Raw genomic sequence first — 26099 nt, forward strand, 5'->3', positions numbered from 1 at the left:
AATGAAAATGAAAATGCCGTTAATCTGTTCCAGCCACTCAATAAAACAAAAATTATTTAGCATGATAGCATTAAGCTAGCCGACTTTTGTCTAAAGCAGAGGTGGGCATCGAGGGCCGGAGTCCTGCAGGTTTTGCGTGTTGCCCTTCTCCAACACAGCTGATATATGATCAGCTCATCAGCAAGCTCTGCATAAGCCTGATAACGATCCTGTTGATTGGAATCAGCTTGTGTTGGAAGTGAGAAACCTACAAAACCTGCAGGACTCCGGCCCTCGAGGACCGAGATTGCCCACCTCTGGTCTAAAGCAAAGTATGTGGTTGTTTTAAATAGACAATGTGTAATTCTCTTTGTTTTATTATTACTTTGACAGTAAACTTCAACTGTATTGATTTTATCTAATGTGCCCACTCACAAAAAATAAATTACTGGTTGTATGCATTGTGCTTGTTTCAAGTCATTTGTGCTCCACCATTTAATACTACTGTAAAGCCACTGTAAAGCCACTTAAAAAGCGGATTTATGGACATGTCACTCGTATTAAGTTATTTGGGGTGATGAATGCAAACATGTTGTCTGATATTTATATTCTTATGATCAGAGATCATTCGAAAGGTTAAGAAGCCCCCTCCAATGTGCCGGCCCACTGTAGCTCCCGACCAGGCTCCTCTGGAATGTATCCAGCTGATGAAGCAGTGCTGGAGTGAGCTTCCAGACCGAAGACCCAGCTTCAGTGAGATTTTTGACAGGGTTTGTTTGGGTTTATGAAATGGTCTTATCATTCTCTTTGTTTTTTCAATGATTCCTATGTGATCAATTTTCTTTGTTTTGTAGTTCAAGATCATTAACAAGGGTAAGAAGACCAACATCATTGACTCCATGTTGAGGATGTTGGAGCAGTACAGCTCCAATCTGGAGGACCTCATCCGAGAGCGAACTGAGGAGTTGGAGGTGGAGAAGCACAGGACAGAGAAGCTGCTCTCTGAGATGCTGCCACCGTCAGTAAACACACAAAACCAAATGCTAAAATGAACTTAAAAAAAAAAAAATTGCCATATTATCCTCTGCATCCATCAGTTCCGTGGCCGAGGCGCTGAAAACCGGCGCCACGGTGGAGCCGGAGTACTTTGACCAGGTGACCATCTACTTCAGTGATATCGTGGGGTTCACCACCATCTCGTCACTCAGTGACCCCATTGAGGTGGTTGACCTTCTCAACGACCTTTACACTTTGTTTGATGCTGTTCTCAGCAACCATGATGTCTACAAGGTGAGACACAGCCTCAATTTATTTTCCAAGTTAATGATCATGATATTGTAGAAGTAGTTAACTGGCGGATGCGTCCGTGTGTTATCCAGGTGGAGACCATCGGTGATGCTTACATGGTGGCGTCAGGTCTGCCCAAGAGAAACGGCAACAAGCACGCCGCTGAAGTCGCCAACATGTCTCTGAACATCCTCAGCTCGGTGGGAACCTTCCGGATGCGCCACATGCCCGATGTTCCTGTCAGGATACGGATCGGGATCCACTCAGGTAGGTCATCCATGTTGATTGTGTCAACATGAAATGGAATGACAGAAACGTTCAAGCTTATTGCTCCCAAATGAGCATCATTTGTGCCTTCACAGGACCCTGCGTCGCTGGAGTGGTGGGCCTGACCATGCCTCGCTACTGCCTGTTTGGAGACACCGTCAACACTGCCTCAAGAATGGAATCCACCGGCCTGCGTGAGTTTCCAAGGGTTTATATTTTATTTTCTGTCCTTTAACATTTATAACTCTCAATCGTATTCTCTCAGCTTACAGAATCCATGTTAACTTGAGCACTGTGAACATCCTCCGCTCTCTCAAGGAAGGTTATAAAATAGAAGTCAGAGGCAAGACAGAGCTGAAGGTAACATTTATTAACTCATTTAATGCCATAAATTCATTTAAAAAAAAAGATTTAAAAAAATCAAAGGCGATCAAAATTAATCGCATGACTTCACTAGTTAACTCACGATTAATCGCAAATTTTACATCTGTTCTAAATGAACAATAAAAAAAATTCTAGGTTTTTATACTCTTGTTAACAAAAGTGAAAAAAATTGGTAAACTAATAGAAATAGTTCAAATGAATTTTTTACGTTTATAGCCGTCAATGGCAGTAAATTAATAAAAAAAGGGAAAAAAAGCTTATAAAAAATTCGGGGTGTCAGGCGATTAAAATTTGGAATCATAATTAATCGCATGACTTCACTAGTTAACTAACAATTAATCACACATTTTATATCTGTTCTAAATGTACAATTAAAAAAATTCTAGGTTTTTATACTCTTGTTAACAAAAGTGGGAAAAAATTTAACTAATAGAAATAGTTTAAATGAATTTTTGATGTTTATAGCCGTCAATGGCAATGAATGAATTAAAAAAGAAAAGAAAACATTATAAAAAATTTGGGGTGTCAGGCGATTAAAATTTGTAATCATAATTAATCGCATTCACTAGTTAACTCACGATTAACCACAAAATTTATATCTGTTCTAAATGGACAATAAAAAAATTCTAGGTTTTCATACTCTTGTTAACAAAAGTGGGAAAAAGTTGCAAACTAATAGAAATAGTTCAAATGAATTTTTGACGTCTATAGCCGTCAATGGCAGTGAATGAGTTAATTGATGTATCGTATGAATCGCTATAAAATCTGTGATTGACAAGCACATGGTCAAAACAATTGGCCTGCGTCATAATGGGGACAAAAAAATGGGGCTGGTGAAATCTGCCGGCACATTTGGTCACCCTATCAATAAGATCAGTATTTGAAATCATGAAGACAAATAAGATGTTATCTGAATAAAACCGTGTTCTTTATTACCAGGGGAAAGGCATTGAAGAGACATACTGGCTGGTAGGGAAGTCTGACTTTGCAAAGCCTTTGCCAAAACCACCAGAGATCAAACCAGGGTAAGATACCTGTCATCATTCTTTGCCCTGTAATGCAGATGAGGTACATTTTGAACCACCGTCTATACTTTTAATGTACTTGTATAAACCGCACCGGTGCTACCACAGTGAAGACAATCACGGCCTGAGCCCCGAAGACGTAGCCAGGTACAAGAGAAAGAAGGCCGAGAAAAAGGCTTGACCTACAGGTAGAGAGCCGGCATGCCAGCTGGTGTCGTGTCCTGTTGATGTGATGTGAACGCCGTTGATTTCCAAGTCTTGCTTTGTGATCTTTTCTCCTTATAATCTCTTGACCTTATCGACTTCTGCCTCCAGCCCATAAGCAGATTGTGAAAATCCCTCTTTGTATCGTGAATTAACTTCCATGACACTGTATTTCAAACTTGTTGTTTTATTTGTGTTCTGTTTGCTATTTCGGTGTCTGTTGTGCTTTTTTTAATTTAAATATGCAGCATCTGCTTGAGATTCATTCTAAACTCTGCCATTTATTAGGGTCAACTGGCAGGAGATGGTGACTGATGAGATCAAGACTCTTTTCCGCAAGGCCAACAGACCAGTGGACAAGCAAAAAATGAGCGGAAAAGAAGGGAAGATGTGAAAGGAATGAAGCCATAGGACCGATTCCTTCTGGGAAAAAGAAGAGGCGAGCGGAGGATGTAAAAGCCGCACCCGGCCTCTCTCTCCCCCCCGTGGCTTAACACGGACTCCTTTAAGAGGATTGTCCATCGACTGGCTAATCTGCCTGCAGCCGACTCAGCAGAACACGATGGTGCTAATGTAATGAGACTCGTCCCGTGACCTGCCCGCCTAACCCGCTGCCAGTAGCCCAGGGACCAATCTTCAGTCAAAGATGGATGCCCTCATTTACGTGCTGCACTCACTGGCCACTGAGTGGTCGCTGAAATGAGGCAAAGTTTCCCCATTCAAGGAGGGGATGCCCTGGATGCCTATTTGGAAATAATATTTCTTGTCTGTGTTAGGTTTTGTCATGAATGCTCATATTAGACGACTTAGCTGGCTGGATATTGCACACTGACCCCTAAAGATCATGTTATACGCTACTTTTTATATGCTTTTTGTCACATGAGGTGCAGAGTTAGGACCCAAATGCAGACAAGACATGAGAGTTGGGAGACAAAATACAAAAATACAGTAACAACAGCTGGATTCAGAGATGGCCTCGAAGAAAAGACTTGATTGAGAACCCTCGTTTTGCATGGACACAATCTCCAACACTTGGAAGAAAAATTGCGTAAAAGTTCTGAGAAAACCTTGGCATGCTGAGATAAACCTCAGCCAAGGAACCTCAATGTACTGACAAACTGTCATTCAGTAACTCTCTCTAGGACAATGCACAGTTCTATATGACATAATTAAGGCCTATATGATAAAATAAGAGTGACTACTACTGGACCATATTAACTGCATGGCAACCGACAACTTCATCGTAAAGGACATAGCAACTGCATAAGGCTAGACAAACTAAGAATGGCTAATAAATCATCATGACATAATGACCCCATGACCCAACCCAAAACAGTCATAACACTATAGAAATGGGAGGGAAAAAAATGTCCTTGTAAGGCATGATCCCACTACAAAATGAAAAAGTAGCATCAATAATGGGGGGAAAAAAATAACAATAATAAAAATGTCCAAATATAATCATTGCCACTGTGTAATTGCTGTGAACATGAATTGGATCGTAATTATATACAACTGCTGTGCTTGTTATTTGAAATTTTGTTTAAAGTGGAAATTGGCAAAAATCTGTGCATTTAGGTCTCTTAAAGTCATTGTAATGTGATGTGTGCATACAGTTAGTCTTATAATGTTTTTTTTTTTCAATTGGCTTCCTCCCATATTCCAAAAACGTGCATATTACAGTAAGTTAATTAACTGAATACTCTGAATTGTCCATATGTGTGAATACATATGAATGATTGTTTGTCTATATGTGCCCTCTGAGCTCACATGCATCCTAATGAGGACAAACACCACAGAACATGAATGAACGTGGGATGAATCACAACTCTGTATTAAATATAAAACAAATTATTCTGTAGTGAACTATTGTTTTCATCACAGCACCATCTGCTGGTGGGCCCCACTCACCCAAGGGAAAAAAAATCACAACTGGTTGCTGCTATTTATTACTATGATCATCGTTTTGCTTGGTTTAATCCTTGTTCATGAAGGCGTTAGTTGACATCTATTTATATTAACCTAGCCTAGTGATTGTCAACTGCTGGGTTGGGACCCAAAAGTGAGACACAGATTTAAATATATGGGTCCTTGGTCTGTGGGTAGTAGGTGGTGTCTAGTCGGTGCTGGATTTCACTTTTCTTTCTTTTCTTTGATCCTTCCTCGGGTCTCCTGACAACTTCACGACTTTAGCAGGATTCTGAAGTCTTCGGTTTAGGTGAAGGTTATGGGATTTTTAATAGGTTTCAGGTGAATTAATGAGCACAAACTCACACGCACACACATATGAAATAAGAAAAAAAAAGTCAAAACATTACATCCATATAATGTAAATAAAACAGGAAGCTAGAAATTATTTATTGTTGTACCAGCATACAACAAGCATCCAATTTTCTTTCCCAGCTCACCACAAGGACCCTGGACTCCAGTTTGAACCCAGACTCTCCTTTGTGCAGGTTATCCCACCAAAGACCTTTATTTAGTCTAGCAATGGTTGGAACAAGTCAAGCCTGGCATTCTTGGGATAGTTGTCTGCAGCAGATAAGCCCTGGGGCACATCCCCCCGTTCATCCCAAACATGGGAAAACCGCTCACTGGAAAAATTGTGATCCCTTCTTTACCGCAGCAAGAACGCACAAGTCACATGCCGATTATTTTCTATTTTTATTGAAAAATGACATTTGTTCATTATCACACAATTCCAACAGCATTTTCGTGGACAGCAACAAACAGGTTGATTGCGCTAAGCATGTGAGCATAAGTTAAACCCAAAAATGTAATATGCAGACTTTGCTTGTAATATTCAGTGCAGGCAGGACGACAAATGTTTTTTTGTTTGTTTTGTTTTTAAAAGAAATAACTGCCAAACAAGATCTTTAAACGTTAAAGATAATGCATGAAAGCACCAATGGATGATTCCTTGACCTATGCTGGCATTAACAAGCTGTGAGAGAGAGAGAGAGAGAGAAGTCACACTTAATATAAGCAGGAAAAATCTCAATGATGCTTATATTTGGAGAATAACCCTCTTAAAATAATGGCCCAAGTCATATTTTGACAGAAAATATATTTTTGCCAGAATGCTGGCCGCCTCTGCTAAAATTGGCTACATCCTTAATTAAACAGATTGTTCAATTTTTCATACTGGAATAAAATTAATACATATAAAAGAATTAGTATTTGGTTCAGTTTTTGTGTGTTTCGTACACAAACTGGGTAAAAGAAGAAAAAAGACTTCAGGCCATTATTTTATAGTGTGTCTTCAAAGTTCAGATAATCAGTCCACAGTCTGCCTTTATGGAATGTGTTCCTGAGATAACACTAGATTTAAAAAAAAAAAAAAAAAAAACAGTTTCCTAAACACAGCTTCACAAACTAACGCTACCCACCCAAATTAACATTAGAGCTCATCGCGCATCTTCTCTCCATTGGGTCGAACCACACGGCCGATGTACAGGATGGACTTGGTCTTGTTGTCCTTCACCAGGAAAACGAAGGGGTGGTCCACATAGAAAAGCTTGGGGTCCTTCAGCTTGTCAGTGCCGAAGATGGAGACATCGAACGGGTTGCCTTCCGTGTTCAGCTCCAGGGCGGACGCGTGGAAGAAGTCGGAGAGGTACAGGTCTTTCTTTCCGGAGATGTTGGACAAGTCTGCCTTGGCCTTGTCCACCGCCTCGGTCAGGCCGAGGTCGGCCAGATGTTTCTACAGAGAGAGATGAGGGCATAGATTATTTTGTTTATATTCACTCTTTTGTGTCTATTAGGCGTCTTCAGAAGGTAAGTATAGCTTTCATTTACTAATAATTTAATTTAGTTGCATTTTGTTTTGTTAGCTTCTCTTTAAAGGTAAGTCAACCCATTTTTTTATTCATTTTTTTACAATAATACATTGTATGTGCCCCCGTTAGTCCAAACACTGCATTAAGATTAATTTTGTGATTGTGGAATAGAGTAAAATCCACCCCTTTTTATCCATCCCAGGGGACGGCCATTTTGTTACTCGCTGTCGACTGAAAATGACATCACACTCGCTCAAGGCTCAGGTAGCAACCAATCACAGCTCAGCTTCAGAAAACAGGCCAGCCGTGATTGGTCATTACCTGAGCCCTGAGCAACTGTGATGTCATCTTCGGTCGACAGCAAGTGACAAAATGGCCGCCTCCTGAGATGGCTGAAAAGGGGTGGATTTTGCTGCTTAATTTATATTCCACAAACTCAATATTAATCAGCATACTAGTGGGGCTACATAAAAGATATTTCTTAGATTAACTTCTCCTTTAAACGTCTATGACAAATGAAATCGCTCCACTCACTTTAAGTCAAGATGCCACCAGATGGCGCCACAGCAAAAACAGATTTGTCAATAAGGGAGGATAGGTTACCAAAAAAATACAATAATTATAAATAGGTGAAATTATGAATGGCAGCTGCTAATATGCGGTGGTTCATTATTATGCGCATTATAAAGTGGTTGTCAATAGCCAAACAAGAGAAGAAGAAGCCATGATGGGTTTTTTGCCCATCTTACCTGTAGGTTGTGGCTAACTTCCATAGAGACTTTAGGCAGCGAGATGGCCACGGCCCTGTTCTCCATTTTGCCAAGCCAAGCTTCCACCTGCTTCTTGGTCAGCAATTTTTCCAGTCGGTCCAAGGGCTCCAGATGGAAGGGCATGATGAAGACCATCGATGTTTGCTTCTGGCCCAGAGGCATATCCAGAACATAGAGACGGTTCTGTTTGTCTTCATGGAAGTCATACAGACCTGAGGAGGAGAACAGAGCGATCAGATCTCTTGGCATGAAAATGCTGTAAAAGAAACTAATGAGTAAATGTACCTGTGCGGTGCATCATGGGAACTGCAACAGTGAAAGAGCGAGTCACCAGGAAACCACGGTTGTCCACCATCTTTTCGTGGAACTTCTGATCCCAGTGAGCTGTAAGAGAAAATAGCTCACTTGGAATTCAACTCTTTAGAGTTTCCATCCTCCACCAAGGCTGGATAATCCTTATAAGGTCAAAACCGTGTACAACTTCATTGCCGCTCATGAATCAAGAGTACAGACGCTCCCCTACTTACGAACATTCGAGTTACGAACAACGGTACATACGAACATTTCTGCGCGTACAGTATGTCGAAAAATGTTCGGAAAGAAATGCTGTAAGTTAGATTTTGTATTGCGCGTAGTGCTTCTTTCCACCGCTAATACCGACGATTGGCGCTGTGAGAGCTCATTGGAGGCTGAGCAACGTGGCGAGGAGGAGGAGGAAGAAACGCCGGTCCCCATGAAGGAGGAAGTAACTTTTGAAGCCGATTCCAGCGACGACGAAGACCCTCTCATGATATAAAATCCTCCTCTTCCTCCTCCTCCATCATCTCCTTAAGCATCGAGTACATCTTCCAAAAGTAAGTTAAACTTCATTTTATTTATCTTATTACGTACATGTACATACTGTGTGTGTCTTTCGCTCTCTCTCTCTAACATACGTAGTCCAGTACAGTACTGTACGTATTCTCTCCATTTTATTAAAAGTTTTTTTCAGTACAAACCAATGCAGGTTACTTGTACAAGCCTTAAACATACTTATATAAACCTTCAATATACTTATATAGGCTTTAAACATAAATTATAATACAAAATATAGCACTGAAGCAACTTACGAACAAATTCACCTTACGAACGATCGTCCGGAACGTAACTCGTTCGTAAGGTGGGGAGCGTCTGTATGTATGAATTTTAAAAAATTAATAAAATAAAATAATCCAGGCATCATTATGCACTGCTTGAAAACAAATAAACCAGTAATTCTTTACATCCCACTAGAGGGAGCCAGTGTACCATCATATATCTTCTCTCTTTACTTAATCCTGCTGACAAACATAACCTTGGCGGAGGTAATAAAAGCAGTACAGTCTACTCACGCTTGAAGAACATAGCGTTGACAATCATGGCCCCGTCGGTGTTCACCACCTCCTTGGTGATCTCGGGCAACTTGCCGTCGGTCGACTTGGCCGCCCACTCATTGATGGAGTTCACGGCGCTCCTCTTGTCGCGGAAGTTTATTTTGGAGTGGTCGTAGTTGTAATGCTTCTTGCTGGTCTTCACAAAGTCGTCGGCGAAGGACACCGAGCTGGGCCCATAAAGGCGGTTGTTGATCTTCCATGTGGTGTTGCGCGTTTCAGCGTCGCTCACCTGTGGATGAACCACGTAAGAAATGTTACCAGAGGACGCAGCATTTCAATATCATCTCAGGAAGACCATGTGGCCTTTCATACATTCCAAAAACTTTAGGTTCACTAAAGACTCTTTATTGTCGATAGATAGGTATAAATGCGATTGTGAATGCTTGTCTTTGTGCCCTGTGATTGACAGACAACCAATCCAGAGCGTACCCCAAATGTAAGGTGTGATAGGCTCAAGATCACCTGATATCCTAATGAGGATAAGCAAAGCAACAACAACAATAAAATAGTAATGGTACCCAAAATGGATGTCAGCTGTTGAGTTTCGTATTGTATGACATAAAAATTAATGTAGCCTTACACATAGCTGCAGTCATTTTAGGGCATTGTTGCTGTCATGACCATAACAGCAAATTAAAAACTTTTGTTTTTTTTTGCTATATTTCAAGATGCTTTTTTGGTCTTCGACATCAACATACCAAATGTTGAAGGGGGTGTGTGGCTAATAAGTATAGTTAATAATTTTCATTGATTGTGAGGTTTTTCCTAATACTGTATACGTGCCTTAATTACCCCCCGACCCCCTTTTTTTTATTATTGAAAAATATTTTTTATATTAAATTTATTTTTTATATCTAAAAAAATCCTCATACAAATAAATGGTGGGAGTAAAAAATATATATATATATATCGCAAGCGATTCATGAAGCATTCATTTTTCCATCACTAGCAGCAAATATGTATGTAGTTTGAAGTTGTAATATCACCATTCACCACTAGATAGCAGACATGGCTTCCTTTCACTTTTACTGATAGTTTGCTTTTTTACAGTTTTGTGCTGTCCTTGAATGGTAACGTCCTTTGTTGTTGGGTCAGGATAGTGGATCTTTTATTGAAAAATGTATTTAAAAAAATGAAATACATTAAGACAGAGGTGTCAGAGTCCAGTCCTCCAGGGCCTGAGTCCTGCATGTTTTCAAGGTTTCCCTACTCCAACACACCTGGTTCGATGATCAGGATCATTATCAGGCTCCTGCAGAGCTTGCTGATGAGCTTAAATATGAATCGGCTATGTTGAACGTGGCAAACCTCTAAAACATGCAGGACTCAGGTCCTCGAGGACCGGACTTTGACACCACTGCATTAAGAGCATGTATTTTGCATGTATGGATGTTTGTCCATATTTAAACATACACCTGTTTAGGATGTGCGTGGTCTTATGTGCCCCCCATTAGTACTGATGAAAAATCGTCTTTACTGTAAATTGCCCATCCCTGATATAAAGTATGTTCAAGACATCAAGTATTGCTAGTCGTACCTCTGAGAGCAACTCGGCGAGGCCTGCATGCAGATGCTCATCCTTGAGTTTCTCTGCATGCAGCAGAGTTTTGGCCTGCGAGGCGGTGGTTGATTTACCGCCAAGGGCGACCATTCCCAGCGAGGAGGCCAGCACCACAGGCGAAATGAGGATGTTTTCTGTGCCTTTCACCTTTGCCATGTTGTGGTAGAGGCTGCGGAGAAAAAATAAAGAGGGATGGTTTGTTACTACATGCAGATGAGTTAGGATTCGAATTGACTTTGGCGTCCACCGACCTAAACGCCAGGTTGGCGCTGTTGTCGGCCAGTGTGGACGCATGGCCGCTCAGCTTCTTGTTCTCTGCGAAGGCCGTGAGGGCCAGCAGGCAAAGAGCTACGAGGTTGCTCATCCACATCCTGTTTGTCTGCTATAATAGCCTGCAAACAAAGAGCAAGTTTAGTGCCTTTTTTAGTTTGCACGTAAATCGAACCCATTGTCGCTTTTATTTTATTGCGTGTTATTAATCATCAGTAGGAGAAAAATGCGAGAGTGCTGGCGTAAGGCGAGGTCAGGAGGAGGGCCTTCACCATCGAGCAGACATGTTGCTCGCCACGTCAGCAGCAGGATCTGGAACTGCCGCCCACTCAGTTCTCACACCAAGATGTAATATGATACCGATCTCTCTGTTCTCTCTTATGTGTGATTTGTTTGCAGAGGAGATTTTTATTTTTTAAACTTGAGTTTAATCACTCCCAACTGTTCATTTAAATTAACGGCACAGACATCTTTTCAAGCGTCCTTTCTTCATTGAGAATGGAACGCAGGATGTCTTTGTACTGGAACGATTGGGATACTGCTGAAATCAGATTACATTACTTTCGCACACATTTTTATATATACCTTGAGATCTTTTGATGTCTGTGATTTTCATTCTGAAAAACAAGAGGTGTATGTAGTAATCCCCATAAAAGTTGCCGGTAAAACATGACTATGTTAACTCCTGCCTGTCTTTAGACTTCAAATTTACTTTTTCCTCATGGAAAAAAGAAACGAAAATCAGATTTTCAGCTGTGCCATATTTATGCAACACATTTCCAAATGGCAACTAAGATGGTGGATGGACTAAAGGTTTAAATATAGTCAGATTGTGTTGCAGGATTGGAGCACAAACTGTTTTCAACACGATTGCCTCGAATAGTTGCATTCACATTTGTATAGAGTATTGGGAAAAAAACTGTGAAAGCAATAGATTTAAAAAAAACAACTGTTAAATGACGTGCTGTGACTTTAAAACAGTCAAACAAAGCTGCACTATTCAAGACCTCCTAGCATTCCTTCTTGCAAACTCAAGTCTGTTATCTTGCTTTTCTTACCTGGCAAAGATCTGTAGGATTTCTCCTCTCAGCTCTCTCCTGTGAATAGTTCAGCTCAGGCGAACACTCCCTCTATATACCCGCAGAGAAAGAACTTTCTAGAAGTGGGAATGGGATATTGTCAGGAAGGAGGGAGGCGGGACACCCCCTTTGGAATGCAGAAACAGGCAACTGATCTGAGTTCAGTTCAACTCCTGAAACTTTTATTGAAGAAAGTCTGTGTTCCAGAAATCTGACCCTGGGTCAGTTGGGTTTTATGATGCACATAACTACTTTTAAGCCTTTTCTAGGTCTAAATGCAGCTTGCTGACTCAATCTCTAACTTTTGTTTCATCATGTTTAAAATGGACAATTTAGTATTTTATTATAAATCCAAGTACTATTATACAAGCAAAAATCTTGCAATCTGAAAGTGTATTTTGCCATTTTTATAATGGGAGGGTTTTGCCCTTCTAAAACTGCTGTATATTCCCTGCGGTATATTTGTGTGCAAGTAAGGAAAAAAAGCAAAAATTGTACCTCGTCCTTCATCAATCAGGCACTTTAATGACCTGTAAATGCTTTCTTTGTAGTTGTGCTCCACAGATTGACATGCCCTAGCCCCTTCCCCCACCACTGCCACGTCAATCCAACTTAACTCAGCAATTGCAGTGATTCAAGGCTCACATTTTTTTTGCACACACAGCAAATAATCAAAGAGAGAATAATTTGATGGGAGAAAAAAGAATCGGACTGAAAATTAGTACATATTTTTCTAAACCTATATCCATATATTAAAATTGTATGGATGCTACCATGGCATCTATTGTATTCTATTGTGATGACTATTGAGAGTTTTCCAAGCAGCAAAGAATTCCTTGAATCTCTCACTACCAAATTCCTTCGTTTGCAGCCATCCAGTAATTGTCCAGACATGCAACAGTTGATGTGACTAAGGTTCTGTAAAACCATTTCACATTCACCAATATAATTCTGAACAATAAAATTCTGACCCTTTTACACATTATATCTGTATTGCAGTTCAGTACAGAATGAAATTAGGGAGGACTGAGGCAATTTTTGCTTTCTGATGTAGTATCATAGTCATAACAGAGGTGACTGTAGAGGGAAGAGCGGAAAACTAAGGATGAGATGTTTAACAATCAACACTATACTTAACAGTATTTTCAATATGTCTTAAACATCCCTCTGGCAAAGGTGGATAAATGATGCAATTCTATGAAGCTTCTGTGTAAAAGAGGTTATTGCAAAGACTCATTTGGGCCTGTCGAACCCCCGCCCCCCACAAGTTGTTTGTAATCTTGCCTGAGAGCAACAGTTTCTAATGAAATTCCTCATCTTGGGGTCAAACATGGCTGGTCATGTCTCCTATATCCTCTAAGACAACTGCAGTGGAATACACGAGACTTTCAAAGATATAAAACAACTATAAAATAGACAAAAGAAGGAAACAAAATTGCATGCAAGAACATAATTACTCACAAATATTTGTCTGTCTTTAATTAAGGACAAGTAGTCAAACAACAAGTAGTAAACAAGTAGTCAAACATTGAAGTCTTCCAAAATTACATGCTTTTGAAGATATTTAACTTTTTTTTTTTTACTTACTTATTCCTATTGATAAGTTAAGAGCACTGTTGTGTATATCACTCAATCAGTTGCTTAGGTAATAGCGTTATATGAAAAATATGCTTTAATCAAAATAGTCATCCTAATCCAGATGTAAACCAACACAATTCTTCATTCACACCCCTTTTGCACCATCTGTGTTAGTCAGCTATACTGTTGATCAACTATTAAGGAGGCCGGGTTTTCCTGTTTATCTTTTCCTGGGTGGCTCAGCGTCACATACATCCCAGATGGGCTGCAACATTAACACTGTTTAGACATTCAGGTCCATACATTTTGGGACTTGGACACAACTATCATCTTTTTGTGTTAAACATCACCGCATTGGATTTCAAATGAAACAAAAAAAGATGTGCTTTAACTGAAGATTTTCAGGTTTAATTTGAGGGTATTTACGTTCAAATCGGTAGCGTTTTGGTTTGTTGCTTTGTATCTTGCGTTTTGGACTTCTGTTAATTTCACATTTCTGATTCCACGTGTCTTGTCATTTCAAATTGCGGTTGTGTTTAGATCCCCCCCCCCCCCCCCCAAAAAAAAAATTAAAAAAGAAGAAGAAGAAGGAAGGAAGAAATAATATCTGATAGTACAAACAAGTCTTTTCAAAGCGTTGGGACCAAACCTGTCATGTTCAGTTTCATGTCAAAGTCTGTTTTGATTGACGTTTTATTAAATTTGTGTCTGTAGTTTGTACCCTACGATAGGTTCAAACTGAATGAATGTACTGTAATTAGAAAGCACCTTATTGATTTCTACCAGCTTTTGCGTTGCACTATAGGATAACTGTCGCTAGATGGCGCTCGAAGCATCCAAATAAATGACACGTGACATTTGTAACATTGCATCATTTAGCAGCTCCGCCATGGAACTATTCGTTACAGTATAGTATCTGTGAAATCATTCAAAGCCATACTATTGTTATTTATATGGAAATACGCTACAGGCGTACTTCCTGAATTCATATTCCTCCCCCCCCCCGCCCTAAACCTTGGCGGTATTAAACACTCCCACCTGCAGAGGAGACCCCAATCACCCCAGGCCGTCATCCGGCCCTTCCTGCCAGTGGATGCTGGCATTTTGAAGTGTGTGGAGATCAATAGAAGCTCAGCAGCTTGAACTGTCGACTGATATGCAACCTGTGGAGAGCCACAAGAACCACAAATGCGCAAGTGCCAATGCTGTTAGACCTTTTTCCAACCTCAATTTGAATATTTGTTTCATGAAATTGTATTAGTTTATTACCAACAGTCTATTCTATTCATCTTGTAGCATTTCTCTTGGCAGCACTTCTTCCAGTAGGTGTATATGGATGTTAAGGTTATTAAAAAAAAATAAGAAGAAAAAAAAGACATTCCAATCACATTTCAGCTATACAAGATTTTTGTGTTGCCGTGTAAATCTGATCCGTCCAGGGCCTTCAGAATCAACTTGAACTATATTAATAATGGGGCTATTTATTTCAAAATCATCCTTACGGTGTTGTCCCTTGGTGAACCTAATCATATTTCTTGCCCTTCGATGCAGTGGTCAAAGCAAAATATTTTTACGGCCAACTTTGACCAGCAAAATATATCAGTAGCTGTCTGCATACATTAATACTGGACATAATAATCAGCAACTCTGGTGACAATTATGTATTATATATATATATACTTTTGTAATTGATTTTTTATTTTTTTTATTTTGGGTGGGGCACATTATTTAATAAATATTGCTTCTGAACTGCTCCAGAAGCTGCGTGCTGAGAAATTCCATCTTTCTGTAGTACTGATGGTTTCTATAATTGTTCCAATAAAGTTACAATATAAGAGGTAAGGCTCAGCTACCAAATGCACAGCCCACCACTGGGTAAAACAAAACAAAAAAAAAAAACACGACAGTGTAGTCTACAGCAGTTCCTACTGAGGCCTGCAACTGAAAAGATCTTTAACTGCTTGTGTACCATTAGTTGAACCCCATAGTGATGACTATAACGCAAATGTCGTTTATAAAACACGCTGATGTGTTTTCTCAGATTCTGATTACACATTGATTAGTTCTTATTTAGTCAATACGACACTGAGTCCGTCAGTCATGCGCCTTTTCTTATTATTATTATAAAACTCTTGATTAGCAGAACATAGAGATCCATTTGGAAACTTGAGGTTTAGGAATAGTGATTGGAAAATGAAGCTTCATGAATCACTTGCAATTTTATTTTTATTTTTTTACTCCTCTAGATGGTGATCTTGGTTTAAAGATGCAGTGGAAATTCAATCTATTTATATTATACTAGCCTTTATCTTTAAACCAAGAACACCATTCTAGAGGAGTAATAAATATATATTATATACATATCGCAAGTGGTTCATGAAGCTTCATTTTCCCCTCACTAGTTATGACTTGGGTGATCAGTTGTAACTTGTGTTTTTTTACCACTGTAAATGGGCTTGTTCAAAATCATTTGAATACATGGACAAAACACACAATGCATGTAGATAAGGCATGGTTGTATTCATGACCTTTCATATAATCTTATCTGTCAACGTCAACACGGTTTTATTTGATAAACAGACAGTAAACAGAGCATGCTCCTTGGCTACTCGCCTGTGAAATGTACCACTGTTGCATTCAGGTACCCTCGGAATTTTTTTACCACTGAATTCACGTGACAGTAAAAATACAACTACACGACAAAGCTTAACACATATATCACACTTGAAAATAAGAATGACGTCCAATAAATATATCCACTTGAATTGTTTGATAAAATCCGTGCAATTAAAGTTGAATTAAAGTTGGAATTATAAGAAATTCGGGAATTTCGGCGTTCAGTGAACGCACAGGCTGTCCGAGAGTAAAGTCAGCTTGGTGACGCTCTTCGCTGTTGAAGAGCAGCAGATAAAAAAGCACCCACACCACAGCCCTCCTACCTCTAGTGCTTTGAATCGTTTGGCCGGCGGACGACTCGGCTCCCATGCACGCCGAGGAAGAAGAAGGAGATACCGGGGGAAGAAGCTTTAGAGGGCGAAGGGTTGAAAGTAAATCCCTCTGTTAAGCTTAAAAAAAACAAAAAAGACAACGTAAAGGCTCGTGCTGCCCGGTTGCCTTTTTCGGGACGGGGTTTCAGCTGTCAAACTTACCATTTTTATCACCACCCCACCTACCGTCTCCTCTCTTAAAAAAAGAAGAAGCAAAGGAAAAGGAAAAAAACACGTCCCTTACCGCCACAGAGACGTCAAATTCCTCTTTGACCTGGAGGAAAAGTGGCAGCACTCATCGGACAGGTGAGTAATGTCTCATGTCACCTGCACTTATCACTAATGTTTGTTGTTGTTGTTGTTTTACACGTCCTGTGTTTGTGTTCTTCTAATTGTCATCAACCGTTTTTTAAAAGCCTGATACAATCCTCAACATAAAAAAAAACACACACACACACACACAAAAAAAAAAACGTTTTAATGACCCAGATGTTTTGGACTGACAGATTAAAACAGACATGCTAAACAACTGCGCAACTTTGTCACAGTCATACATAGCAATTTTATTTCTACGTATTCTGCTGTGGTGTTTATACTCCACCCTGACATTTTGCTCTTCATTAGAAATGATTCATTTAAGTGTCATACTCAATGCCTGTGAGCCAGACAGGCCCACCACGTCATTTGTGTCGCGGGAAAGCCTTCCGTGACTTATTTTACCATAAGAATGATTACCAAATGTTGATTTATATGCTTGTAGTAGAGCTAAGTCAATGTGAGTTGAGGAGCTTGGCTTAGGAAAATGTAGTACTCTGCCAAAATCTTGTGCAATCTTGATGTCAACAAAATGAGTCAAAGTGAGCTGGGGATCTTCATTTAGACAAAAGTAGTGCTTTGCTGTTGCTGCCATCTTGTATAGGCAATTATAAACCTTTATTGGAGGGTGTCAATTACCCATGAATTTCGCTATTAGCAGCAGGGCTAATTGAACACTAGGATTCCTACAAATCCAGTCCTATCGTTTTCATAATGGACTTTTTACCTGCTTCCGCTGCATATAGATTTGTCATCTTCAGTATATTTATAGCTGCCGTTCAAAAGGTACAAACAGCGCATGATACAACCTCCTAAACATTCACAGCAGCATCCAACCATATTGCTCACCTGTAAGCGTTGTCAAAGCAGAACACATTTATCCAGAGGGGCATTTAACTACAATAAACAACTACTTGTTATCATTGGCTGCCCTGGAGCAATGAGGTCACGTTCAACCCTGTGTGACGCTCACTCGCACTAAAACACAAACATACGCTCATATTCCGTGCCTTTCCCCAAGTAGGGATAATGAACTGCCAAAAAGCATCTGGCATTTGTCTGAATGCTTGCGCTGTTAGATTGCCCCCATGAGACAAGTCTGCTTTGTGTGTTGTCACAGCAATTAAAGTAGCCGTGGCCAACATTAAATGCACATAAAATGAGTATAATGTACACACACAGTACAGTATGTCACACTTTACCAAACCCAATTTTAACCTCTACAGAATTAATAGCGTCTTTGAATGTATACAGAGGCAACACTTTGCTCGCACCATGAAATGTTAAGTAAAAAATAATTTTTTAGCCTGTAGCAATTGACGACTTGAAAGTCGACGTGTAGGTGAAACGCAAAGCTCAATTTTATAGACTTGAGATGAACATATTTATTTTTCTTCCTGAGCAGGTAACGTTTCCAATGGTCATTTCTGTTCATTCCTATTGTAACATTAGAGGCTTTGCTTTGCGGTCCATGCAGGTCTGCAACTTGAGCTGGCTTCAAAGTACTCACACAAACTGAGAGGTGGTGTTTATGTCGATGCTGAGCTCCCCTTTTTGAAAACGGTGACAATACCCCCCTTTTAGGAAAAACAATCACCCTGCTTTCCTCTCAGGTTTGGTAATATTCCCACCATTTAAGACTCTGCATATGTTCTTACTTTCAGACTTTTTCAAAGCAGAGGTCCATATATTGCCAGCCATTTTAGAGCTTTTTTAGTGAACTTTGAAGACCCACGGAGTGTTATGTTCAGTGACAATATAAACAAGGTGTTGTTGTTCTTGGGTTGGACTTGGGAACATTTCAAACAAAAACATGTTCATCTTTGGGACACGGAACTCATCTGCTTCCTGAGCGGTATGATAGTTTGACATTCCCATGGTATTTACAGTATTCTTGCGTACAACTGTTTGAACGGATGAACGTGGCTCCTTCAGGAATCCAGAAATTGCATCAAAAAATGAATCAGACTCAGTAGCTACACGCTAGAGCTCAGACTCACACATTCGCTATTCGTTTTGACACAGTCCCGAATCAACTCGAATGGGTTACTAATTGTGCTTTTGCCAAAAAATGAGTCATAGTAAAAAAATAAAATAAAAAATTCAATTTGATCATAATCATAAATGTAGCACACTTATATAGTGCCTTAGCCACACCATACGTTGTCCAAAGCCTCATGTTTAGTGTACCTGGCATGGAAAGGCTTTCTTTTTTAGTTTAAATAACTTACCTGAACCTTCAGGATCCCTCGCCGTACACTGGCCAACAGCAGAATCCAGGGTGTTGTTTTTTTAAATTGTATTTTATTTTACTTTAGTCCTGTCTTAAATCCTTCCCGTTGTGTTGGGCTAGCCTCGTCCTAGCTAGCGTTAAGCTAACCTGGCTTCTCCATTCCGGCGTCTAAATTCCCATTGTATGCTGCATTCTTTTTTTATGTTGTTTTAGACTGCTGTTTCTTTACTACAGATATATTAAAATGTATGTTTATTGCAAATACTCACAACAATAAGTGCCTCAAATGGATATATTTTTAAAAATGTTTAGTCAGGATTTTTACCCGAGTAGAAAATGTGTAAATAAGATGAGTTTTGTTTTGCTCTTAAAGCTTTACTCACATTTCACACACTCAGCATTTTTCCACTTTTTTCCCATGTTGTTGTTCTGTACAAATTGTACGGATGAAGCAAATTTTCACCTCAGGTGATAGTATCTGATTTGTAGGTGCAAAAATAAATAGCAACTCCTCTGCTACGTCTCTGATGTGACGATCTCTGATTTCCTGGCATAGCTCACAATAGAAGACAAGTCTTGATATACTATCGACCACACCACATTTTTTGATAACCCCCAAAAAATCTTTGAAAATCATTTTCCATTAATAACAAAGTCATTGAACAAAATACAAATAAAAAATCAGCAAAGAATCCGCAGGTGCCGAACCGCGAGTATGGAAGTGTCCGCTGTAATGTCAACACATAGACACTGTGAAGAGCCCTCATGTCGATAAGCTGTTGGCATCTTCAGTTAACATACCAGACCACCCACTTTTCCTTCTTTTCCCACATTGTCATGAGCTAGTCAGGTGTTGAGGGGCCACCGAAGCAATGGAGCTGCCTCGTTTGCTCCCCTTCAACAACAATGGCTGCCGTCATGTCTGTGCATGCCGCGGATGTCTTTGTCAGCTGTTTGCTCTCCAGGCCTCACTATCAGTTTTGCAGTTACCTACACCAGAAATATGCTTTGTCCAACACCCAACGGCCAGTCATGGAGAGAATAACACTTTTAAACCGTTTACCCAAATGAGGGCATCCATAGTTAGTCGGCAAATTAGTTCAATAATGGACATGTAATGTCATGTAACCATAATAGCATTTTTCTTGTTGGTACTATTGTGTAAGAGTACAAGTGTGTACATGGTAGTTTCTGGTCTGGCTCGATTGTAGAATAATTTGTTATTGATATACTAGTGTAGACTGGATGAAACAACTCTGCAAAGTGATCATGTCAAGTCTACTGGACCACTAAATGATGGGTCGTGACCTGAGCCCTGAGCAAGCGTGATGTCATTTTTAGTTGGCAGCAAGTGGCCGCCCCCGAAGTGGATAAAAACAGGTGCATTTTGCTGCTTAACTCGTACAACCACAAACACAATATTAATCAGTATAGACAAGTGAGGGCACGTATAACATATTATTGTAAAGAAAATTTTGGGGTTGACTTCACATTTAACTCATTCACTGCCATTGACGGCTATAAATATCAAAAGTTCATTTGAACTATTTCTATTAGTTTAACATTTTTTCCAAATTTTGATAACAAGAGTATGAAAACCTAGAATTTTTTTATTGTACATTTAGAACAGATATGAAATTTGTGATTAATCGCGAGTTAACTAGTGAAGTCATGCAATTAATTACGATTAAAAACTTTAATCGCCTGACACCCCGAATTTTTTATAATATTTTCTTTCTTTCTTTTTTTATTCATTCACTGCCGTTGACGGCTATTAACGTCAAAAATTCATTTGAACCGTTTCTATTAGTTTAACATTTTTTTCAACTTGTTTTCAGGAGTATGAAAACCTAGATTTTTTTAATTGTACATTTAGAACAGATAAAATAATTTGTGATTAATCGTGAGTTAACTAGTGAAGTCAAGCGATTAATAACAATTACAAAAATTTTACCGCCTCTTGCCCCTAATTTTTTATAATCTTTTATTTTATTTTATTTTTTTATGAATTTATGGCAGTGAATGATGTGTTTCAATAAGTACTGCTGTTTTGGTGAGCAACAGTGTGTAAATGGTGGCCATAAATGAAATGATTTGCTTCAGTTTGTCAAAACAATTTTTTGACTTTTATCGGCTTATTACATCCCTGGTAATTGTCATAACAGGCCTAGCAACAAATTGGGGTGCACTGTTTATTAGAGGCATGGCCATTATTTTCAGGAAATTGTGTCTACATCAGCAGAAATAGCTTAACCATGTTCTAACACACAAAACTTCTTTTTTTTTTTTGGGTGAACATCCTATTTGTGCTTGCAAAGCCGGAACAGTTTGTTTAATGATCGAGGCTGATATGCCTTTATTAGGTCTTGATAATCAGCAGCGGAAGGTACATCAAATCCAGAGGAAAGCAGCTGAAGAAATGAAAATGTCTTCATATAAGGCCTGATTAAGGAGATATTTGACACCTATAAGGGCCCTTCTTTTAACTCTTTTATAAGTAAGCTCAGATTTGATGTGTGAATAAATGATGATAATGATAGTTGCGTAAATTTTTTTTTACACTTCCTGTCACTTGGTTCCAGTCCAGTGTCACACGCAGCTCCCACTCCAGGCCAGTATCTCGTTCAGGTTTGCCGTGCATGTGAAAAGTCGAGTGTCTGCATTGCTTTGTCAAGCACTTTTCGTGCAGCATCCACTCAACCATTTGAATCAATGCGGCCCCTGAAAACAGAACTTCCTCTAGCCAATGGAGGAGGCGCCATCATGTGTGGTGGAAACTATTTTTAACTGGAGAGGAAAATAGAGAGTGATCTTTTTGCAAGTCTCCAACCATTTGTAGCTCTTCATGTTTCATCAAGAGTCGGTGTATATCAGAAATTAATAACTTCCACTGAATGTTGTGAAGCGTAATGGGCTCAGTATAAATGGATCTTTTTATGGATAATCTATGTCCTACATTTATAGATTGAAGAGTTTTCCCATTGTGAAGATGTTCTGGTCTCGTTCAACCCCCTCCATTAATTCTCTTATATCAGACTGCTGGCCTGATTAAAAAGCCCGCAATAATTTCTCATTCTCGAGCTAGCATTGAGCGGCACCATCGGGACTCTGATAAAGTCTAAATTATTCAGATTTAGTCACTATAATTCTGGACAAAGAAAGACTATAGCGCCATAAATGCTGACGCAGCTTGTTTAGCCTCACACAACCTCCTGTCCTCTCGGAAATTATTCACTCAAGCGCAATGACACTTTTCTCCTCTGACATGCTCTCACCTTTTGCACTGCTACATTTTTTTTTTTTACCCCATGCCTTCATTTTGTAAATGTTGGGCACACATTATCTCGCTGTGAAAATACCAGATCTGTTATGGATCTGAGGTGCATAAGACATTGTCATTTTTTTTTTTGAACATTTTTATCATGTAAATGTAGAATGAAGTTACCTACTTACCACTACAATAAAACACTGAAAGAAACATAAGGTTAACATGGAGGACCCTAAGAAAATAAGTAAGTAAATGTTCGTTGATGTTCACTGAGACAAGGTAGATGGAGGTATACCACATGACGGCAGTTAGAACTTTTGGTCTTCTGGCATTCAATTTACTGTAGAATTGATTTCTCGCATTGATTCCCTCAACAGTTGTTGGCAAAATAACGCTGAGTAGTCATTTTCTCAGCTAAGTGTTTGTTACTTGTGTCCGAAAGATTTTGCGAAGCATTACAGCTGACTCAGCAATGTGGGAGTGGTTTGTGGTGGCACATTGTCAAGCTCCTCACCGCACGGGCTTGTGGACTTTGATGGATGCCAGCAGTCGGCCAGGAAGTATTGAACTGTAAATATTTATGATTGCGCTTGAGGATCAATAGAAGAAATCCATCCACTTGCTCGAGTTTTTGTAACCAAGTTTGGTGAGAGGCGCAGGGTATGTCCTAGATGACCTGTTAATCACCTTTGTGAAATATTGAGAGACACTACCAGATATTGCAATGAGGTGACAGTGTGACTTCAACACATGGATACCTAATGGTGTACCTTTTTAGGTGATGACCCATCAGAGATTATGTAATTAGACTGAGTACATTATAACCGCCCGGGTTGATGCAGTGGCCAGGTCGGGAAATAAATAAATAAAATTAATTAATTAATTAATTAATTATAATTATTATTATTTTTATTGTTATTATTATTATTTTTAATTATTTTTAATTATTTTTATTATAATTATTAGTAATATTTTTCAATGAAAATTTTTTTTGCCAAGCTTGTGCAAGCGTTGGCAGTCTCTCAGTGCCGGACAGACTTTTAACAGCTCTGATGTAATGACTGTCATAGCTTGTTGTTACAATGGGCTTCATCGCTCATGTGTCACTAATCAACTCCCTCTAAGTCACTTTCTGTCGCCTCCAGGCGCATTCAAGTCGCCGACCGTGCTGCTTTGTTACTTCATTTGGTTTCCATTTCGCATCTCGTCAAGCGGCTGACAGCGTTCCAACATCGCGCGTGGAGCTTGAATTGCTAAATTCTTTTAAGTTCACACTCACTCAATGGTGTTACGTCAGTGAGCATGGGGATGTCATTGTGCAAGAACTTCTCACCTAGTCATTGCCCCTGTCACACGTTAACTGTGAGTCATGTTTAAATTATTCTCATGCACCTTGTAGCCAATGTGCAGGACAAAATGTGAAGGATGTTTTCATACCGCCATGTAACATCTGTTTTATTAAAAAAAAAGAAAAAGTATTGCAAATAAAGTTAAGGAATCCAAAAAAGGCACAAAACTGTCAAGATTTTTATTATTTATTTATTTATTTATTCCATCATAAACTCACAAGTAAGCATACTTCCACCTGCTTGGCGAAGGTAACCAAGCTATAAAATTATCTTAATATCTGGTGAAAGCTAAGGTCGAATACCTATCAGTATAGATAATACAGTAATAAAGTGTAATCTGAAAATAATTGCAATCCTGGCATGTGGGTGGGATTACATTCCTCTGAGCATGTATGAACATGTCATTTTCCCGCTTTTCTAATGACTCATTGTTGTTATCCAGTCTGAGATAGTGCCTTCAAGTTGAGTTCCCTGCTGCTTACTCTAGCCCCCCCCAACCCCCGGTCAGAAGAAGACCCTTGTTTGCAGCGAAAATGCTGAAGCATTTCCTCAATGTGACTTTTTTGATGAGAGGAAGTGAAGCAGCAGAAACGGAGGTGACAACTGCTGTCTCACAAGTTCAACCAAGCCTTGGCAGATGCAGATGATTTGTTGCCTTCCTTTTCCTGATTTCTAGCGTGACTAGAGATGGCTATCAACTCATAATTTCACTTCCACGAGACACTTGCTCCAATCTGGACAATTTTTTTTTTAATTCTGGTGATCAATGTGACATCCTCAAGTGAATCATTAGAACCCATAGATCTGCCTGACTAATATCACAAATCAAGTTATCGGAAGTATGGCAGAACATTTAGATAACATATTATGCTGTTCTGCTTTTGATGCTTATTGGCTCATTTTTATTCAAGTCAAATCCCAATTGAATTTATTTTCCACTAAGAAATCAATGTTTTTTTGTCACACTACTCAGATTGGATAAAAAAGACCACTCATTTGGTATTCAATAGTCAATCTCAGTAAAATGTCAGTCAACACCAGGGTTATTATAGTTTTGGAATTTTTCATTTTAGTTAGTTTTTGTTTATTTAGTTACTATTAATTAGTTTTCAAGGTAGTTCTGTTAGTTTTTATTAGTTTTAGTTATTTCATAAATGCTTAGTTTTAGTTTAATTTTAGTTAGTTTCAGTATCAGATTTAGTTTTTTCTTTTTTTTTTAAGTGTGTATTACTTGTGCGCAATATTTAAAAAACAACCATGGGAGCAACGTCATCTGAAGGTGCTTTTCTATTGGCTGCTGCTAGATGACGTCACTTTTGTGTGACACACTTTCAAATGTCCTAATTCCGGTTAACACTAAAATAAATCTACATAAAATCACATTTAAAATCATCCCCAAAGGCTCATGCATTAAATTTATTACCAAAGACTAAAACAAAGGCAATTTTTGATATAATTATAGTTAGTTTTGTAAACATAAAATGTAGTTTCAGTTAGTTAGTTTTTTTTTTTTTAAAAAAAAGCATTTTTGTTTTTATTTTATTTCATTAACAAAATTGTTTTTTGAATTTATTTTTAGTTTTTTTTGTTAGTTTTAGTTAACTAAAATAACCTTGATCAACACATTTTTGGCTTTTTTTTCCCCCCACAACTACATTTAACACAGTAAAATTAATTATTTATTGTTACATAAAAGATGTCTATGAATCTTTGTTTTGTCTGCAACATTGTGAATCAGTGGGGCTGTGCAGCCCACTCTCCTTATGCTGATTGCAATTCTTCCTTTTCTATGGTCAAAGGTGGTTCAGCAAAAGTTAATGACATCATATTGTTGGTATGAAATATTTCAACATCTTACATGTTTGCAGTGCTGCTTACAGTTTCATATTTGGAGTCGTCCATCTAAGATTTATTGTAACTTTCATGAAGATGATATGTTTCTGATTGATTTGACTCAAGGTCTTAAATAGTTCAATGAGTAAACAGAAAGCCATTTTTTTTATTCATATATGGAATAAACATTTTGCTAGTTAAATTCCTACTGGGTCATACTGATTAATTGCAACACTTGAATTTGTATTCAGAAAGACAGATCACCTACAGTGTTTGCTACGAGCTGCATTTGTGGTGGAAAAATTAAAAGGGCCGGGCTTCCTTGACGCTTTTGTCACAACATTAGATGACTTTCATCTTGTGGCAAGTCAAAAGTAGTTGATAAACCACCACTTTTGGAACTATTTGACTTGAAATGTAGCGTAACCAGAGCTATGTAAATATACAGTAAGATAATCTGAGGGAATGAATCTGTATGCTGTCCTGTACTCTCATGTGACTCAATTTACATGATTTATT

The 26099-nt window shown here is 38.9% G+C and overlaps 3 protein-coding genes across 10 annotated transcripts in view; 2 read left to right on the top strand and 1 right to left on the bottom strand.

Annotated features, from left to right (window-relative positions):
• Positions 1 to 5000, top strand: part of gucy2f (guanylate cyclase 2F, retinal) — a 13143-nt gene extending 8143 nt beyond the window's left edge. For both annotated transcript variants that reach the window (XM_077566428.1, XM_077566427.1), the window contains exons 12-19: positions 601 to 749; positions 834 to 997; positions 1077 to 1269; positions 1359 to 1533; positions 1629 to 1727; positions 1799 to 1893; positions 2857 to 2942; positions 3435 to 5000. In XM_077566428.1, the coding sequence (XP_077422554.1) occupies positions 601 to 749; positions 834 to 997; positions 1077 to 1269; positions 1359 to 1533; positions 1629 to 1727; positions 1799 to 1893; positions 2857 to 2942; positions 3435 to 3540 (1067 nt within the window). In that variant the 3' untranslated portion in view covers positions 3541 to 5000. The remainder of the gene's footprint in view (positions 1 to 600; positions 750 to 833; positions 998 to 1076; positions 1270 to 1358; positions 1534 to 1628; positions 1728 to 1798; positions 1894 to 2856; positions 2943 to 3434) is intronic.
• Positions 5001 to 5793: 793 nt separating this feature from the next.
• Positions 5794 to 12109, bottom strand: serpinh1b (serpin peptidase inhibitor, clade H (heat shock protein 47), member 1b). 3 transcript variants are annotated; one of them, XM_077566335.1, is made up of 8 exons: positions 11997 to 12109; positions 10920 to 11060; positions 10645 to 10837; positions 9066 to 9336; positions 7981 to 8079; positions 7675 to 7907; positions 6536 to 6849; positions 5794 to 6090 (listed from the first exon to the last, which is right to left on the bottom strand). In XM_077566335.1, exons 2-7 carry the CDS (start codon positions 11036 to 11038, stop codon positions 6547 to 6549), a joined length of 1218 nt encoding a protein of 405 aa, XP_077422461.1. In that variant the 5' UTR covers positions 11039 to 11060; positions 11997 to 12109; the 3' UTR covers positions 5794 to 6090; positions 6536 to 6546. The 3 variants fall into 3 exon arrangements, with proteins under 3 accessions (XP_077422461.1, XP_077422458.1, XP_077422460.1); XM_077566332.1 differs by having other exon boundaries at positions 5794 to 6849; XM_077566334.1 differs by lacking the exon at positions 11997 to 12109 and adding an exon at positions 11524 to 11988 and having other exon boundaries at positions 5794 to 6849.
• A 4357-nt stretch (positions 12110 to 16466) lies between these two features.
• Positions 16467 to 26099, top strand: part of gdpd5b (glycerophosphodiester phosphodiesterase domain containing 5b) — a 35748-nt gene continuing 26115 nt past the window's right edge. For 2 of the 5 annotated variants that reach the window (XR_013294070.1, XM_077565495.1), the window contains exon 1: positions 16467 to 16888. The gene's annotated coding sequence lies outside the window, so the exon portion shown is untranslated. The remainder of the gene's footprint in view (positions 16889 to 26099) is intronic. The other 3 variants (XM_077565497.1, XM_077565496.1, XM_077565498.1) reach the window with 3 other exon arrangements.

This window comes from Vanacampus margaritifer, chromosome 5 (genome assembly GCF_051991255.1).
Source record: "Vanacampus margaritifer isolate UIUO_Vmar chromosome 5, RoL_Vmar_1.0, whole genome shotgun sequence".
Lineage (NCBI taxonomy): Eukaryota > Metazoa > Chordata > Actinopteri > Syngnathiformes > Syngnathidae > Vanacampus > Vanacampus margaritifer.

Coding starts and splice junctions, on each gene's coding strand:
- serpinh1b (XM_077566335.1), bottom strand. CDS start 11,038: ATGTGGATGAGCAACCTCGTAGCTCTTTGCCTGCTGGCCCTCACGGCC. Junction 8,080..9,065: donor CAACGCTATGTTCTTCAAGC/GTGAGTAGACTG, acceptor TTTCTCTTACAG/CTCACTGGGATCAGAAGTTC. Junction 7,908..7,980: donor TCCCATGATGCACCGCACAG/GTACATTTACTC, acceptor TCTCCTCCTCAG/GTCTGTATGACTTCCATGAA.